This window comes from Pieris rapae, chromosome 8 (genome assembly GCF_905147795.1).
Source record: "Pieris rapae chromosome 8, ilPieRapa1.1, whole genome shotgun sequence".
NCBI classification, from domain to species: Eukaryota; Metazoa; Arthropoda; class Insecta; order Lepidoptera; family Pieridae; genus Pieris; species Pieris rapae.
This window is the reverse complement of record NC_059516.1, coordinates 5,627,337-5,642,917: the sequence shown is the minus strand read 5'-3', so window position 1 is coordinate 5,642,917 and position 15,581 is coordinate 5,627,337. Positions and strand designations below refer to the sequence as shown.

Genomic DNA, 15,581 nt, shown 5'->3' with positions numbered 1-15,581 from the left:
AGTTGCATTTAGGTATGAGAATATTTTGTATGTGCGGAAAAATATAGATATCTTAGAAAAAAATAGTAGCTTCCATAATTATAGCACTCGTAGTAAAGACAAAATTCACCAACCACAACGCTGCATAAAACGAGTAATTATTTCCAAGACAATTACAAACAAGGCAAAGCATTCGTTTTTTCAACTAAATGCCTAGTGAGATACAAATGTTGTCAATAAATAAATTTAAATTGTACATTAAACTAAAACTGCTTGCTAAGGCCTATTATAATTAAAATGATTTCTCAAACGATCCTTGTGCTTGGATATGAATTGCTTCAGTATAAAGAGGTAACGCGACTGAATCTCTCGGCTGCATTTTTAGACTATGCGATCGTCGATATCTACGACTTTTTAAAATGTAAAGTGAGAAGAAACCGTGATCCCTGTGGTATCCAATTATTTCATTATAATTACCTAGTATTATTCTTGTGTAGCCAAGCCCACATTTCAGGGATGGTCTTCCCGCGTAATTGTCATTGCTTGTGGCGGCGTCCATGCGTCGGGTTGTCTCTCTCCCTAAAATATGGCGAAGTGGCCGATGGCTGGCCATGCGTCATACTCGTGAACGGGTACTGCTTGTGGTGACTGGTCGTATTTGAATTCGTGTATGCGGTGATATTAGTTGTTTCTACTATGTATTTACGTGTTGTTCCCACGAGAATGTAACTGCGTGCTCTTATTTCACCACGCCTCCTGCTAATAGAACAAATCTTTGTTTTTAATTTATTTTATTATTCTACTCAAGATGCCATATGGAACATGGTGTAATAGTTGCTGCTCCTTACAAACGTTGTGAAAAAGAAAAAACTTGGCGATTAAAAAGAGAGGTGAAGAGTTTATTGCCAGTTCTTTTCTTCCTTTCTACGCCCTTGATTTGAGATCTGGCAGTAAATGTAAAATTAGAAGCATTCAATGTATATTAGACAATTTATATTTTCTTTTATGACGTTCATAAGTGTACAGTATCTGACCTACACGAATAAATGATTTTTGAATTAGAATTTTAAGCCAAACTCAAATTGAAGGTTAACTTTAAAAATAGTCGCGAATTGTTGAATCTCCTTCTACTAGGTGCTTGGAAGGCATTACATTATTAATATAAAAACAAGTCCTGATGACGGAAAGATCTACATCCAAAAAATTTAACATTTCTTAAACAAAAAGCTCAGTGTTATTTGATAATGCTCCCTGGTACATTTGCAATGATGATCGAGACCTTAATGTAGCCCCAATAATTTAAAAAATTGCTGGAGCCAATGAATACCACCATCATGTCGAGGCTATTTAACTTCATGACCAAACCATTAAAATTTGTGAATGTGTGTTGGTACACGTTAGTTTAAGTGCAGTAAACAAAAATAGGACATAACGACAAAATGTCTTCCCCTTAATAGACTATAAGTAGTGTTATTTGTTAATATGAATCAATTAAAGTCTAAACTTAAATGACTTATTTTTATTAAGTTTAGCATAACTTAATAAAAATAAGTCATTCCGACCGTAATATTTAAAGTCTCAGCCTAGGCAATTAAAAAAAAATCAAAGTAGGTTTAAATATGAAGAAAATATTTTTTAAATTGGTAACACTGACTAAGCCACTGGCATGGCCGATGGCGGCTTCAGTAAAAATTGCGCGATATTGCGTGATTGTTTTTAGTTTTGTTTTGTAATGATGGCGAAAGGTGATAAGGATTTAGAAAAACCAATTGTGAAGAACGAATTAACTACTCCTGAATCTCGAAGTACTGACAATGAAGATTCTGAATCTAACCAAGAGCAACTTTTGGATATCGGCGAGCATTATCTAGTGAGGCGTGTCGATGACTCATGGCGGCCGGCTGAAATTATACAGACGCGGTACCATGCGTCAGAGTCCTGCTATGAATATTACGTACATTATGTGGGCTGCGATCGAAGGCTTGATGAATGGGTTCCCCGCCACCGAATTATGTCCGATAGATTCGACGGTTGTGAGCAGTCCAGTAACAATTCTGATCATTTGTTGACGGACAAGTCTGGTCGTAAAATAACTCGCAATCAGAAACGTAAACACGATGAGATCAATCATGTTCAAAAAACATATGCCGAGATGGATCCTACCACTGCAGCTCTCGAGAAAGAACATGAAGCTATAACAAAAGTAAAATACATTGATAGGATTCAGTTTGGCAAATACGAAATAGATACATGGTACTTCAGCCCTTACCCTGAAGAATATGGTAAACAATCAAAATTGTTTATATGTGAATATTGTTTAAAATACATGAGGCTAGAAAAAACATTTAGGTTTCATCTTGCTGACTGCCCTCAACGGCAACCACAAGGGACAGAAATATATCGTAAAGGGACAATAGCGATTTTTGAGGCTGATGGCAAAGAACATAAGCTGTACTGTCAAAATTTATGTTTACTAGCAAAATTATTCTTGGACCACAAAACACTGTACTTTGATATAGAACAGTTTCTTTTTTATACATTATGTGAAGTTGATAAGGATGGTGCCCACTTGGTTGGCTACTTTTCGAAAGAGAAGGACTCTCCAGAAGGAAACAATGTTGCTTGTATCCTTACACTTCCTCCCTTTCAAAGACAAGGCTATGGCAAGCTGCTTATTGCTTTCAGTTATGAATTATCAAGGCTAGAAAAGGTAGTTGGTAGTCCTGAAAAACCTCTATCTGACTTGGGTAAGCTAAGTTATAGATCATATTGGTCATATGTTATTTTAGAAGTATTAAGTGTAACTAGAGGCATTTTAAGTATAAAAGATCTCAGTCTTATGACAGGGATTGCTCCAACTGACATAATATCTACACTTCAATCAATGAATATGGTTAAATATTGGAAGGGACAACATGTAGTGTGTGTCACACCTAAAATGGTTTCAGAGCAGTTGGCTAGTTCTCATTTCAAGAAGCCTCGCTTAACAATAGACCCAACTGCAATTAGGTGGACTCCACCTATTAAACAAGGCCCGTCTGCTAAAGTGAAGAAATAAATATAATGAGTTTTGGATTTTTAGTACAAAACATTAGTCTATTGTGGAAAATTAAATTTTCTACTATTTTATTAATATGGCAACCTAAAACACTCATTTCATTGTAGCTTTATTACAAAATATTGGCATTTTTCTGTTATATAAGATTAAATTATGGATTGATTTTATATGTATAATAACTTAAAGAAGAAAAGTATGTTTAAGCAATATCTGTTTAAAAAATAGTTTGCCTTATGTTTGTACAATTCTTTTTATTGTCAGTGAAATGCTATGAACAATTTAGTTAACCGTAAGTTGTAGTATATTTTTATAAGTTTCAAAAATTTGTCACAACTGGGTAATCAGTTCCACCATTGTTATACAGTCAAGGAATAACTAATTGTCTAAAAGTTATTAAACTGTATTTAACTGGTGAAATAGTAGGTCCTAAGTGTCAGATTGTTTATGAAGATCATTTCATTTTGTTAGATTCTGTGAATCATTTGTTTCATTGTGATAATTCTAGTTGTAAGTAAAAGTGACAAAATAAATTGTAACAAAATATTATTTGTTTTACTTAGCTCACAAAAATATAAGATATAAATGTCATTTATTTAGTGTTCCGACCTTTATTTGTGTAAGATTAATATAAAAAAGGGTTTACTTTTTGAGAGTTATAGTAAGGTCATGAAAAACACTAATTATTTTTGCACAGGTTTTATACATAACTAGTGACCCGCCCCAGCTTCGCACGGGTGCAAGGCTGATGAAAAGCAAGTTTTTATTATGTATTATTATTTCCGACGCTGGAAAGCTCCGATAATATACGCGTTTGATCGCTGCTAAATAAGATGTAATGGGCTGTATAGATCTATATTAAATGAACAAGGTATTTAATTGGTTAAGTATTACTGCTGTATTGGTTAAAATCGCTTTGCATTATTTGTCGTAAAAAGTAAATGACAAAAAAGTTATTGTGGGTTATCCATATTAAGAGATACCATCACGGACTTTTCTTTAGACCTTTTCAATGTGTACAATACTTAGTACATTATTTTGATAAAACTCGTAGGGCTCAGCCTGCGTTTGCAATGTAAGCGGAAATGTAATTATTTACGACATCACATTAGAAACCTCAAAAATAACAGTACTTCTCTACTATTTAATGGATGTTATTTTACATATTAACCTTCCTCTTGAATCACTGAATCTATTAAAAAAACCGCATAAAATTCCGTTGCGTAGTTTCAAAGATTTTAGCATACAAAGAGAACTTGTTATCTTAATCACTATTTACACAATACCAGTGTATAAATTTAAGGTATTTTAATTTTGACTAACCCAGAAGGTTTTTTGATTGTGACATTTTGTTAATAAAAAACAACAATTTCCACAATACCTATATATTATTCAATTTACATTTACAACAGATACACAATAAGGCTAAACTTACAAACATAATTTTCACCATCAAAATTGTAATAAACTTTCATTGTGCGTTACACAAAATTATGCCAATAGTAGCCAGATCAGCTGTGAAAAGTAGAAATTATGTTTCTAAGTTTACAATCTAATAAAAATAATTTTATACAGTTATCTTCTGCAGGATTAGAAAAATTCGATTCTTGAAACAAAACTGTAATAAGTGAGGTTTATTTTCAAAGTGTCACTTAAACCTGTTTGTATGACAATGACATAGCTCAGTTGCTAATCATTATTTCCCACAAATAGCCTTTGAGTAAATTCAGTACAATCAGTACCTAGTAATTCTTTTAATTTTTTTTAAGCAAATGATGTTACTTTTTAGACTTGAGAGAAATTACACAACTGGAGTCTAAATAATAAAGATATCATAATTATCAATTATAAATATTTTTGCATCACTCATAATATCCAACTCTCTCAGTTAAAAATTAAAACATACCTAATATATTTTCTAATCTACCAATATCTAAAGCACAGATCTGTAAAATAAACAATACAAAGGCGACAAGCACAATCTATTTTAATAATACTGAATAAATAACTATCTATGCAACATCTTACATATTTTTCTATTAACAAGTCTCAGAAGCTTTATTAAAGATATCGTTTCTCATGGTAACATTTCGAAAATACAATTTAATATAATGCCATTTATCGAATATTATTTTATACATTTAACACAAAAATATGAACAAATGCATAAGCCTTTAATATATTTCACTTTACTACAAAACTAATAACTGTGCAAGCTATGGAAGTGAAAAACTCTATAAACATTTATACATTTTCAACATACAAAAAATATCTGGTTGTACACGAAATGTTTCTACTAGAACACTAAAACATCAAGCCTTACACATATAGGCCAGTATTTACCTACTGTCCTTATATTAAGATGGCAACATTATTTCTATATGAATGATTCAAAACAGCTTTGTACCTTACTTAGACCACGCTTATAGTTCTACTTACAAGATACAATATTGCATTAATTTAGTAAAATACTAACATTTACTTATTTCATCATAGATATTAAAACTTCACTTTAATAGTATAGTTTTTAATTTTTCGGTGTTATTAGTGTCAGCCCATACAATGGGATGTTGATTTCTGTTTGATACAGACAACCTTCTCTTACAATTATGATTGTATATAATATGTATAACAGTATACAAAATGATATTTTTATGCTCTTCTATTGTTTAAAATAAAAACCAAGTTAATTTTATTAAACTTTAAACTCATGCACCTTTCTGTTTTCATCACTACATAACATTTTGAAAGTGTACATTAGTTCAGCGCAACAATACTAGTTTTTATCTTTGAAATAAATGTACATAGACTAGAGATTAATACTTCGCCTCCAATATTTTTTTTTTTGCCTTCTAGTATATTTGGTATTAGAAAACAGCAAACCACTCAGAACAAAGATCCTGTATATAGAAAACGATATTTTTTCTATTTATAGGATCTTACAAGAGAGGCTACTATGGCACTACATTGAATAAACTCTTTATTTACATATAGATCTTATAGTACAGCGATGTAAAGGGAATATTGTCAAATATACATATTATACCTATTAGGTACAAAAATCAATAAGTTAATAAACATTCAATAAATGAAAAAAAAAGATCAATACTTAAGTACTAAAAATTAAACATTTTTGACAGACAGTAGACAGAAACTTTCATTCAAAAATTTAATTTTAAAATCTGTCAATGTGACGTTTTACATTTGTAAGGTCAATATGGTTGGTGTGTTATACTCGCAATAATTAAAAAATAAAGCATTTAAAAAATATTTGTAACATATACTTTGGTGACATAATATAAATAAATCTATAATAAAATAATAAGTATTGCACAATAAATATCATCAAACTTAATATAAAAATAAAGATTTTTAGTTTGACTATATCTTTTGAGATCTTTTTACTGTCTTCTTGTCTTCGAGCAAACCATAGATTTGAGGGATCTTAGTAGGTTGGGGCTGTGTACTCAACGTTACCTGTAAACAGTAATACTAAAATGTAGTTCATCAACAATATGGATTTTGATATTCTACCCTCACAACTAGTACGGGACAATTCAAAACTCTTTTTTGACGTTCTCCTTTCTGAAAGGCAACATATATAAAAGAGATGAACTTATTTTAAAATCAAGTTTCGTTGTTCGCCTTAAGGCTTTTAAAGCTCAGCTCAGCTAGCGTAGCTCGTTAGCCCATGAACATGGACTGGATTAGTTGTCTTTAATGGGCGACCATGAAGGCTCGATTCTTCTTCAGCTTCTTATTAAAATGTAACTAGGAACCTACGTTTATATTAAGAAATTTTTTAAGTCCTGTATATTTCATTGTTATAAACGTTATAGTTTCGAATTGGCATTACCAAATGTCGAGAATGGGTGCGTTCAATACGTTGCGATGCTTCTTGTCACAAACCTACACGAATGGAATATTAAATTAACTTAGAACTACCGATGTTTGATTTGTGACATTGGAAAAGTACCAGTTATTTCTTATGCTTGGCCGTTCTTTTGTTTTCAGATCCTAACTCTCGATTTCCCTCGTCTCGATCGAAAAATCGTTTTAAGAAATTCGAAAAAATGGATATCGCAATTTTTTTTTTCAATGTACTTAATCCAGGCATAAGTAGTTTGTGTGCTGTGTGTTATAATTAATATTTTTATAGAATTTAAAGGTTAAGGAAAATCATATTCTGTTACATGTTTATAACCTTCATTTTTTCTATAACCTCAAGTTACATTCTTTACTAGATGACGTAATAACCGCTAAAGCGTTACTTACCAGTCTGTTGCTGCGAGAATGGAGGGTCGCTATATGGGGGCTGGGGGTCAGGCGCGCCCGGGTAAGCAGGAAATCCTCCAGGGCTACCTACAGTGCCTTCTACCTCGTAGGCCGGAGCAAACGCCGCTTCAGCACCCATTCGAAAGCGTTGGAACGCGAAGAAAGCACATGCCACCTGAAATTTATGATTATTTGAAACTGTCCATCCGTATTACCAAAGGTACAGCCTAACGGTCAATGTATGTATTACAGATTAAGATTAGATGAACATAACTGATAATGATTTTACAATGAAAAAAAAATGAAGTTCGTTCCAAACTGCCATGATTTTCTGTATATCATAGTAGCTTGATATATTTATATTTTCGTTATTTAAGACAAAATAAATTTTCACGAACGCAAGATTTGACAACAAATATAAATGTTAATCCTTCTACATGACAGACATGGCTACATAAAAAAATCTAAAACACACTACTATCCGAATATTGTGGATAAATCATATCGATTATAAACATTTATTGGAATATGTTTTTTTTTTCAAATTTGAATGGAGAGTTTATCCCATGAACATGTTGTATTGGATTTCTTTCTTAACGTTCTATTATATAGAACAGAAAATAAAATTATACATGACTTTTATACATTAAGAAAATATTATTTATATAGTATATTCAGAACAAAAAATATAATTTCAAATGCATTTAAACGATGTAAAATGACTATTATTTTCTATACAGATATGATAGTCTTAAACGAAGTTCTAAATAGATTTTTACAAAAAACATACCCAAGCAAAAATGGAGAAGAAACAGAAAGCTATAGCGCCTTGCATGTTGTTAGCGGTGCCCATGGGCGGGTTTTCAGTCTTGCCCCAGGCGTTAGACAAGTAGCAGAAACCCACGAAGTACAGGAAAGCCCAGAATCCTGAAAATTGTATAAGAGAAATAAAAATCTTGAAAATAATTTTGAAAAACATATTCTATGCTTAACATTAAAATTACAAAATATTATATTAAAATGGAACACATCATCAAATTTGCATGGGCCTTTTGCCAATTACATCTTTCCTTACTTGGTTTCAGTTCGCTGATTTTTTTTCACATCTATTTGTACGAGCTATGGCTGCTCTGCTCATGCAGGCTTTCAAAGTTTTATAATCGGTGATTACCTAAATCGTCAGAGTTACTAGATTGTAGAATAAAATAGCCAGCAGGCACTCTCATAAGCATTCTAAACCTTTAGTATTATACTATTATTTTCTTTGTTATATGTGAGTGATAAATATAAAGTGAAAACATCCCGTTGACCCAGGAACTGTACACTATTAAGTTCTATATTTTAATTTTGCAGTATACTTTTACTCGTGGAAAATTGCATGCAAATAAAAGATAAGTAATGCATGATTGCATATCATTTATTTATTCCACCATTTATAATACACTAATAAGTAAAGTGAAGAATAGACTTAGTTGTTATTAAAAAACATCTGACAAAATATATATAAGTAGTCTAAATCGAAACGATCCGTTTTGTTTTCTTCTGATTGGTTACCATCGTTTGACAATTGTGTATACTGTAGAACCCGATTAAGTTGAAGAGTTTTGTCAAACGCCCAGGCTTTATCAACTGTTAATGATTTAAGACGCTAAAAGTTTAACTATGTTAAGAATATATTAATGGCTAATGCATCAAAATCTTTCAGTCAAACCAAAATAAGTGATTATTTTAAATAATGTAATTATAATTACACTACGTATTTAATTTAATTTATAAATGTATAATTTATTACCTATAAATTATTTACCCAAATTTAATTAAACCAAATTTAGAATATAATACATAATAATACGTGTTATTTTCCCTATTTCGCAATACGGAATTCCCGAAAATCTTATGCGACTTTTACTGTATTTCAATTGAAGATATTAATTATCAAGGTATTCTTAAATCTATTTAAACCGAAAACCGTGTTAAGACATGTAATACACGTTCCGCAGAAATAAGTAGTACGCACAAATCCTGTTAGCTTGGGCGGTACTGCGGAAAATCCTTAACATATTTATTATTTATGTACGCGTTTCGGCCACATACATGTAACAGAATTCTTAACATTTTCAAAAACTATCTTATTTAAATACAAATATTCTTACATTTGACAATCGTTTTAAGAAATATAATTTTTATCTAAAAAAAAACATTTTATCGTAAAATATTTTTATTACTCAGGTCTACGAATTTGTGTCAAAGAATTTAGATATGTACAGTGTCTTAAGGACCTATTCGGTTGTCAAATTCCAAAAAAATAAGATTGTTTCTTTTCATTTTTTGTCATCGTTTCTTAAAGTAGCACAAATAGAAAAAATATATGTATCTATTTAAAAAAATCGATACACTATTTAAATAACTTCGTTTGATGGAATTTTTTTTACACGATATATTTTATCGCAAGCCAACTAATCCATTTCAGAAAAAATAGATAAAATAATATTAATTTAAAGTTATACAAAACTAGTTGTAATAAGGGCCGGCGAGCCTCAGTGCTCCAACTCTCCATTGCGTAAGAGTCCACCCCGAGACAGTGACAGCAATTCGGGCTGCGATGGGGCCTTATTGCGTATAAAACACGGAATAACTTCACGTTTCTATTGTATGAAGTTCCATCAGCCCTTATTAAGGCACGGAATAAATATATTTATATATCCAGGGCGACCAGGGACTGGAATCTCATCAACACAGGCTCTTGAAAGTAAGGGTACGGCTAAGTTACATAAGATAAGGAAGTATTATTTTCACAGTCAATGTTTACCGATCGTTACATCGCCTATTTGGCTTGAAGACCGATAAAGCCTAACTCGGTCAAGGTCAATTTGAAATGTCAGCCTGAAAATATGGGCCGTAAAACCCTATAATGTTATACTTTATATATTCTATATGAAACAAAGTTCAAAATTCCAACTAGAAATGAATAGTCCTGTGTTTCAAGGTTTTTATTTATAGGTATTGTGCTACCAAATAAAGACTACCTTCGTTTACGTCTTGAGCGTATCACAAAGGGAAACGATTAAAGACTGTTTTAATTACTTACTAAATAATTAAAAGTTATTTCTGTCAGAATTTGAAGAAATAGTTCTTCATTTGTGTTTAAATAAATCATTTTATACGCTAATAGTTAGTAATTAAATTACAATATACTTTCGATAGTCAACGTTTTAAAGTAATATTATTTTCCCAATGCTATACGAATAACTTTATAAGTTTTTAACCAAGCGTCAAGACGTCTCTAACTATAATGATACGTTTTTGACATTTAGGAGTCATACTTGCTATAGCTACATTGTTTATCCAATACTAATCTTTCGTCCATTTCTTCAGCTAAACCACAGAAACAAAAAAAATTGACTAAAATACTAAGTTTCATAAAGGAATATATGATTGAAATGAAACCGTGATTGTAATAAAACATACTAAGTAACAAGTAGGTAATCAGGACCAACGAGGACAAATGCGCGTTTGTCAATTTGCTTTTTATGAATGGCGTGACCTTATTTACGCTTGTCTTGTCTGTAATGATTGAAATTAGGACAAATTTGAAGTTTCCAATTTGCGGAGCTACCAACCAAACAAACCTATCTGTTGCGCGTTTAGGTATTCGATCTCGGTATAAATAAATAAAATAATTTATTTCAGATCAATTAATAAGTCCATAAGTTGTAAGTATAGTAAAACTTATAACTATGTTAGTAAAATTATTAAAAAATATTTAATTCATTAATCTACGTTTATTTGAGACACTGGGTACATGGGCATGTATAAGATCTACAGTATCTCGCCGTCGAAGTATCTAAACTTACGATGTTTTCCTTTACCGTACGAGCGTCTGATAATTGCACAGATAGAAGTGTGTCGCTGCACACCCGGGGTGCGACTTTACGATAGTAATTGTAGGTATATTAAATAAAGTAATATACACAACGTTATCATTTCAAATCATCATAACGTTCGCCCAGAGGTATGTAAAACTCCCGAGATAAATACACTTCAGAAAAATACCTCTATTATTAATCTACGGCAAAGCGAGAAAAGGATCCTTTAAACAAAATAAAATACTGCTAAAGAAACAAGACGACCAACCGATAGGCGGGTCCATACATGCATTATGCAATAAAAAATCAATGCCCATAGTAGATGAGACTTTTGTAGACGGTCCGAATTTCTTTTCTCTTGGTGAAACAACTGACTTAGAAATTCCTTTAAGTTAATTATAAATGTAAGGTAATCTTACCACCACTAGATTGGCCTACAATGTACTAAAATTACAAAATTTGCTATTTATTTGACATCTCTTCTAGAAAGTTTGATCCTTTTATTTTATAAGAAGAAGTCCGTGAACATATTTTAATATTATTTACTCTATAATTTAAAACTGTTTAATTATGAAATTTTCGTTAATCTTAATTGGAAGAGCCACGGAAGCATTAATAATTACTTGTACTCACCAGAGAAGCCCAAATCTGCAAGAACATAATGTTTCCTAGTTTTCACCGACGACATCTGCTCAAAGAGATATTCCCCAACGATGAAACCCACGCAGGCTATAAATGCTATAACTGATATCCCAACACCATAGTTGCAGGCGTTCGTATCGTCGTTGTAGACACAGTACTCCTGGTTATCAGCTTTTTTGACGTACCAGCCCTTGTCTGATATACATCCCATAACAATCACGCAGAATAACTGGAAAATAAAAATTATGTAATAATTCTGCTCTTTTCTACTCGAACAAATACAGGTGTCCAAATACCTGTACCGTACCAAAATTGATAAATATTTATTTTAGTGTTTTTTTTTGTAAAGCCCTAACGCCAAACATAATAATGTTTCAGTTTATACAACTAGGATTTTATTAAAACGATTTATAAATACAAAAACAATTTGAAAATCTGAGAAGTTTTTGATTTTTGAAAATATTTTAATCGATTTTTGTAACGTAGGGTAATTTATTTTATCGTAGACCATTTTTTAAAATATGTATAGCTAACTCATGGTTCAGCACACTTGTCTTTGTAAAATTATTGTTTACATAATGAAAAATATTCATAAATATTACGTACATTTGTTCTGCTAAATAAAAAAAAAGCCTATTGTGACCGAAAGGTAATAGAATTTTACTCAATATAGTTTGGTTTTGGAACAATAAGCCGCATATTGGCACACAGTTTTTCGTTCGACTTTGAGAAAGGGTGGATTAGATTTACCGAGGGTCAAAGGGCATCGTGACACGAGGTATGTATACGTTCTAATTTGGCGTTGAAATCACATTCGGCTCACGCAAAAATGAAATAATGTCTTCGGTTTTCTAAAGTTACAAGCTTATTAAATCTTAAAGCGCGAATTTATTGTATCATTAACATAACTACTGTGGCATATTCATATATAAAATTTATTATGAAGGTTTTACAATGTACAATACATTTTTACTGTGATAATAAATGTAACAATGAAAGTAGAGCAACTTGTTGCAGTTATATTAATAGTACTAATATAACTATAATAAATATTGTATTACCAGAACCTGTTCATAGCTAAATCCATTTTGATGCATATTCATGGTCAGACTGTTAATAATTAATCGCACTATTATTTCAATTCTCATAGCTTTACTCAATTGTATAGAAAAATTAAATAATTAGCATTCATAGTATATCATACTATGAGAAAGAATCTTAAATTTTATTTTAATGTGCTATTCTTCAGTAAATTTTGCAAATAAAACAAACTTCCCACCTACATACAATTTTTGTACTGGAAAATGTAACTTAATTAAAAGAAGTCATTTTTATAAAAATCCACTTAATACTTTTTCAGTAGTACATAAAAAGCCCACCCTACGGGTGCTGCAAAAACATATTATGTATACTTGAGTCAACAAAGACTGAAGGGATAATTAAATTTTGACTAAGGATTTTAAAAAACAATTTAAAAAAATATACCTATCTTAAAAAATATATTTTTCTTTTATTTAAATGAATTTCAACAACAGAAAGAATCATTTTGTCAATAAAATTAAAGAGTATTTTATAATAAACCATTTAAAAAAGACTTCTCAGTGTAACATATCTAATATATAGAGCATATTATATTAGTATTTTTTTCAAGAATTTGATAGAATAGACTATTTAAATTTAAAACAATTTTCTCAGTGCCTCTTGATTTATCTTCTTCATAGTCAAGATAATGATTCAGTTAGTGAAAACCAAAATGCATGAAAGACATACTAGGTACTACAGATTAATAAAAATAAAAGTATAAAATTATAGATATAATGTCCAACATTAATAAATATTAGAAAGGTAATTTTAAAGATATTATAAATGATGTTCATTTAAATATTTTTCAGACTTTTTGTGCCAGATTTTTTTACCCAATGTAAATCTTTAGTAAACTGCGTTACGAATTATTAAGAAACTGGTTAAATCCTGGTAATATTAATATTTTTAAAGGGTTTGCAGATATAATTATTTACGCCAGTAAACTTAGTTACGTATCATATATGATTAAAAGGCGTAGAATAAAGATTTTACATTGACATTACTTACCCAACATACCGCCCTGACGATCACTGTGGGCTTCTGAATAAATGCCTGTGGATCGAAAGCTCCACCAGCCTTACCGCCGCCATAAGCACCTGAAGTATCCATTTTTACTATTCTAAAAAATCTGTAGTCTTGCACACTCTTGTACTATGCAAGCCATATACGTCTCTGACCTCGCACACTGAATCTTTATCTACCAATTCTTATCGATCGCGCAGACTCGAAGGTGCAGTCAAACTCCCTGTTCGGGTTTGCAATCAGTGAAATTTCAAATTTCTACTCTTTGGCTTGACATATCTATGTCCTCTGACATAAAGTTGGGGTTACCTTAATGCAAAATTATTATTTTCCAATTATAGTGCAGACTATTTAAAAACGAATATTCATGTCATAGAGGTAACATCGGAAATTAAAGGAATTGAATAAAAAATGTGTAGTGGACAGTGGTACAAAAAACATTCAGTTGAAAAAAAACCTTTTCAAATTCAAAAATCTAAAAATTCATGTTCAATAAGTTTCGCATTACCATCAAGTTCTGAAAAAGTAAAATTGAAAACCGATTTATTTTAATAAGTAATTCATTATTGTTAAAAAATTTAGAATTATAATGTCATTTGAAAGAAATAGTACAGAATGTATTGCATAATTATTATGATCGGGATCATTAGTTAGACAACCATCATCAAAAATATTACATCATCATAATTGTAATATTATTACTATTGCTGCATGGCATGGGCGTACAAGCTCTAGGTAGGGGTTTAATATAATGGAATGCGGAAGCGGGAGAATTATTATTACATGATATCAGCTTAGTTCCAAGAAATTTAATTTCAGTACTTGCAAAATAGGAATACAAAAAGTATTTTCAAAGTTTATCCTTCAAATCAACTGAAAATCGTATTCCGTGATTATGAATGGCTGTGTTAATAGGGAAAATACAGAGATTTGGTGGGTTATACTGGCTAAATTGTAGGTAAGTACTGCTATTTAAACCCACACCGGGGCCGATGAATACACTTGACACACTATAGATCATCATGAATAGATTATCATGAAAGGTTTGGCCATGAAGATAAACGGCATAATATTTGATGTTAGAGAAAATGATTTTGTGCTCTATAAGAAATAGTATACGCGGTTTGAAATCTTTCAAAGAAAGAAGTCTGAAGTACACAATAAACTACAACAATGTTGACTGAAGTGGAAACAGCTTGGTATATTGTGAAGGAGTTCCTGAATGACAACTACAACGAATTTAATTACGAAAACTTCCAGAGAATACATATATATTGAAAAATACAGTAAAACTGAACAAGGCAGTGAACAGGAAAATCGAACAATAGTTAAGTCAGCAAGAGCTATCCTGCATGCTCACGAGGAAAATATGTCTACTAATCGGTTAGACGATATTGATGATAGCTACTTATTGTAGGATGTAACACACTCTTTGATCAGGTCAAGAGATGTTACGTTTGATGAGAAACCTCTTAAACCTAGTCTTGAATATAGTCATTGACGAACGACCGAGAAACTGGAGATAATGCTATATTGTGTTCTTCCAAATGAAAAGAATGTGGAATCGGATGATGTCGTGTAAATGTCGTAGTAATGGAAGACCACGATGATGAACATGAAAGTGAACAATTGCCTGATTGGGAAGGAAAGGGTAAATT

At 31.3% G+C, this 15,581-nt stretch overlaps 2 protein-coding genes across 2 annotated transcripts; one reads left to right on the top strand and one right to left on the bottom strand.

The window, feature by feature from the left end:
* The first annotated feature begins 1,634 nt into the window (after positions 1-1,634).
* LOC111001388 (histone acetyltransferase KAT8) lies at positions 1,635-3,580 on the top strand. Its single transcript, XM_022271277.2, has one exon. It carries the CDS (start codon positions 1,712-1,714, stop codon positions 3,035-3,037), a length of 1,326 nt encoding a protein of 441 aa, XP_022126969.1. The 5' UTR covers positions 1,635-1,711; the 3' UTR covers positions 3,038-3,580.
* An 823-nt stretch (positions 3,581-4,403) lies between these two features.
* Positions 4,404-14,176, bottom strand: LOC111001390 (synaptogyrin). The gene is made up of 5 exons (XM_045629256.1): positions 13,909-14,176; positions 11,809-12,046; positions 8,100-8,236; positions 7,310-7,484; positions 4,404-6,511 (listed from the first exon to the last, which is right to left on the bottom strand). The coding sequence occupies exons 1-5, from the start codon at positions 14,008-14,010 to the stop codon at positions 6,480-6,482; spliced, it is 684 nt and encodes a 227-aa protein (XP_045485212.1). The 5' UTR covers positions 14,011-14,176; the 3' UTR covers positions 4,404-6,479.
* Between the last annotated feature and the right edge of the window lie 1,405 nt (positions 14,177-15,581).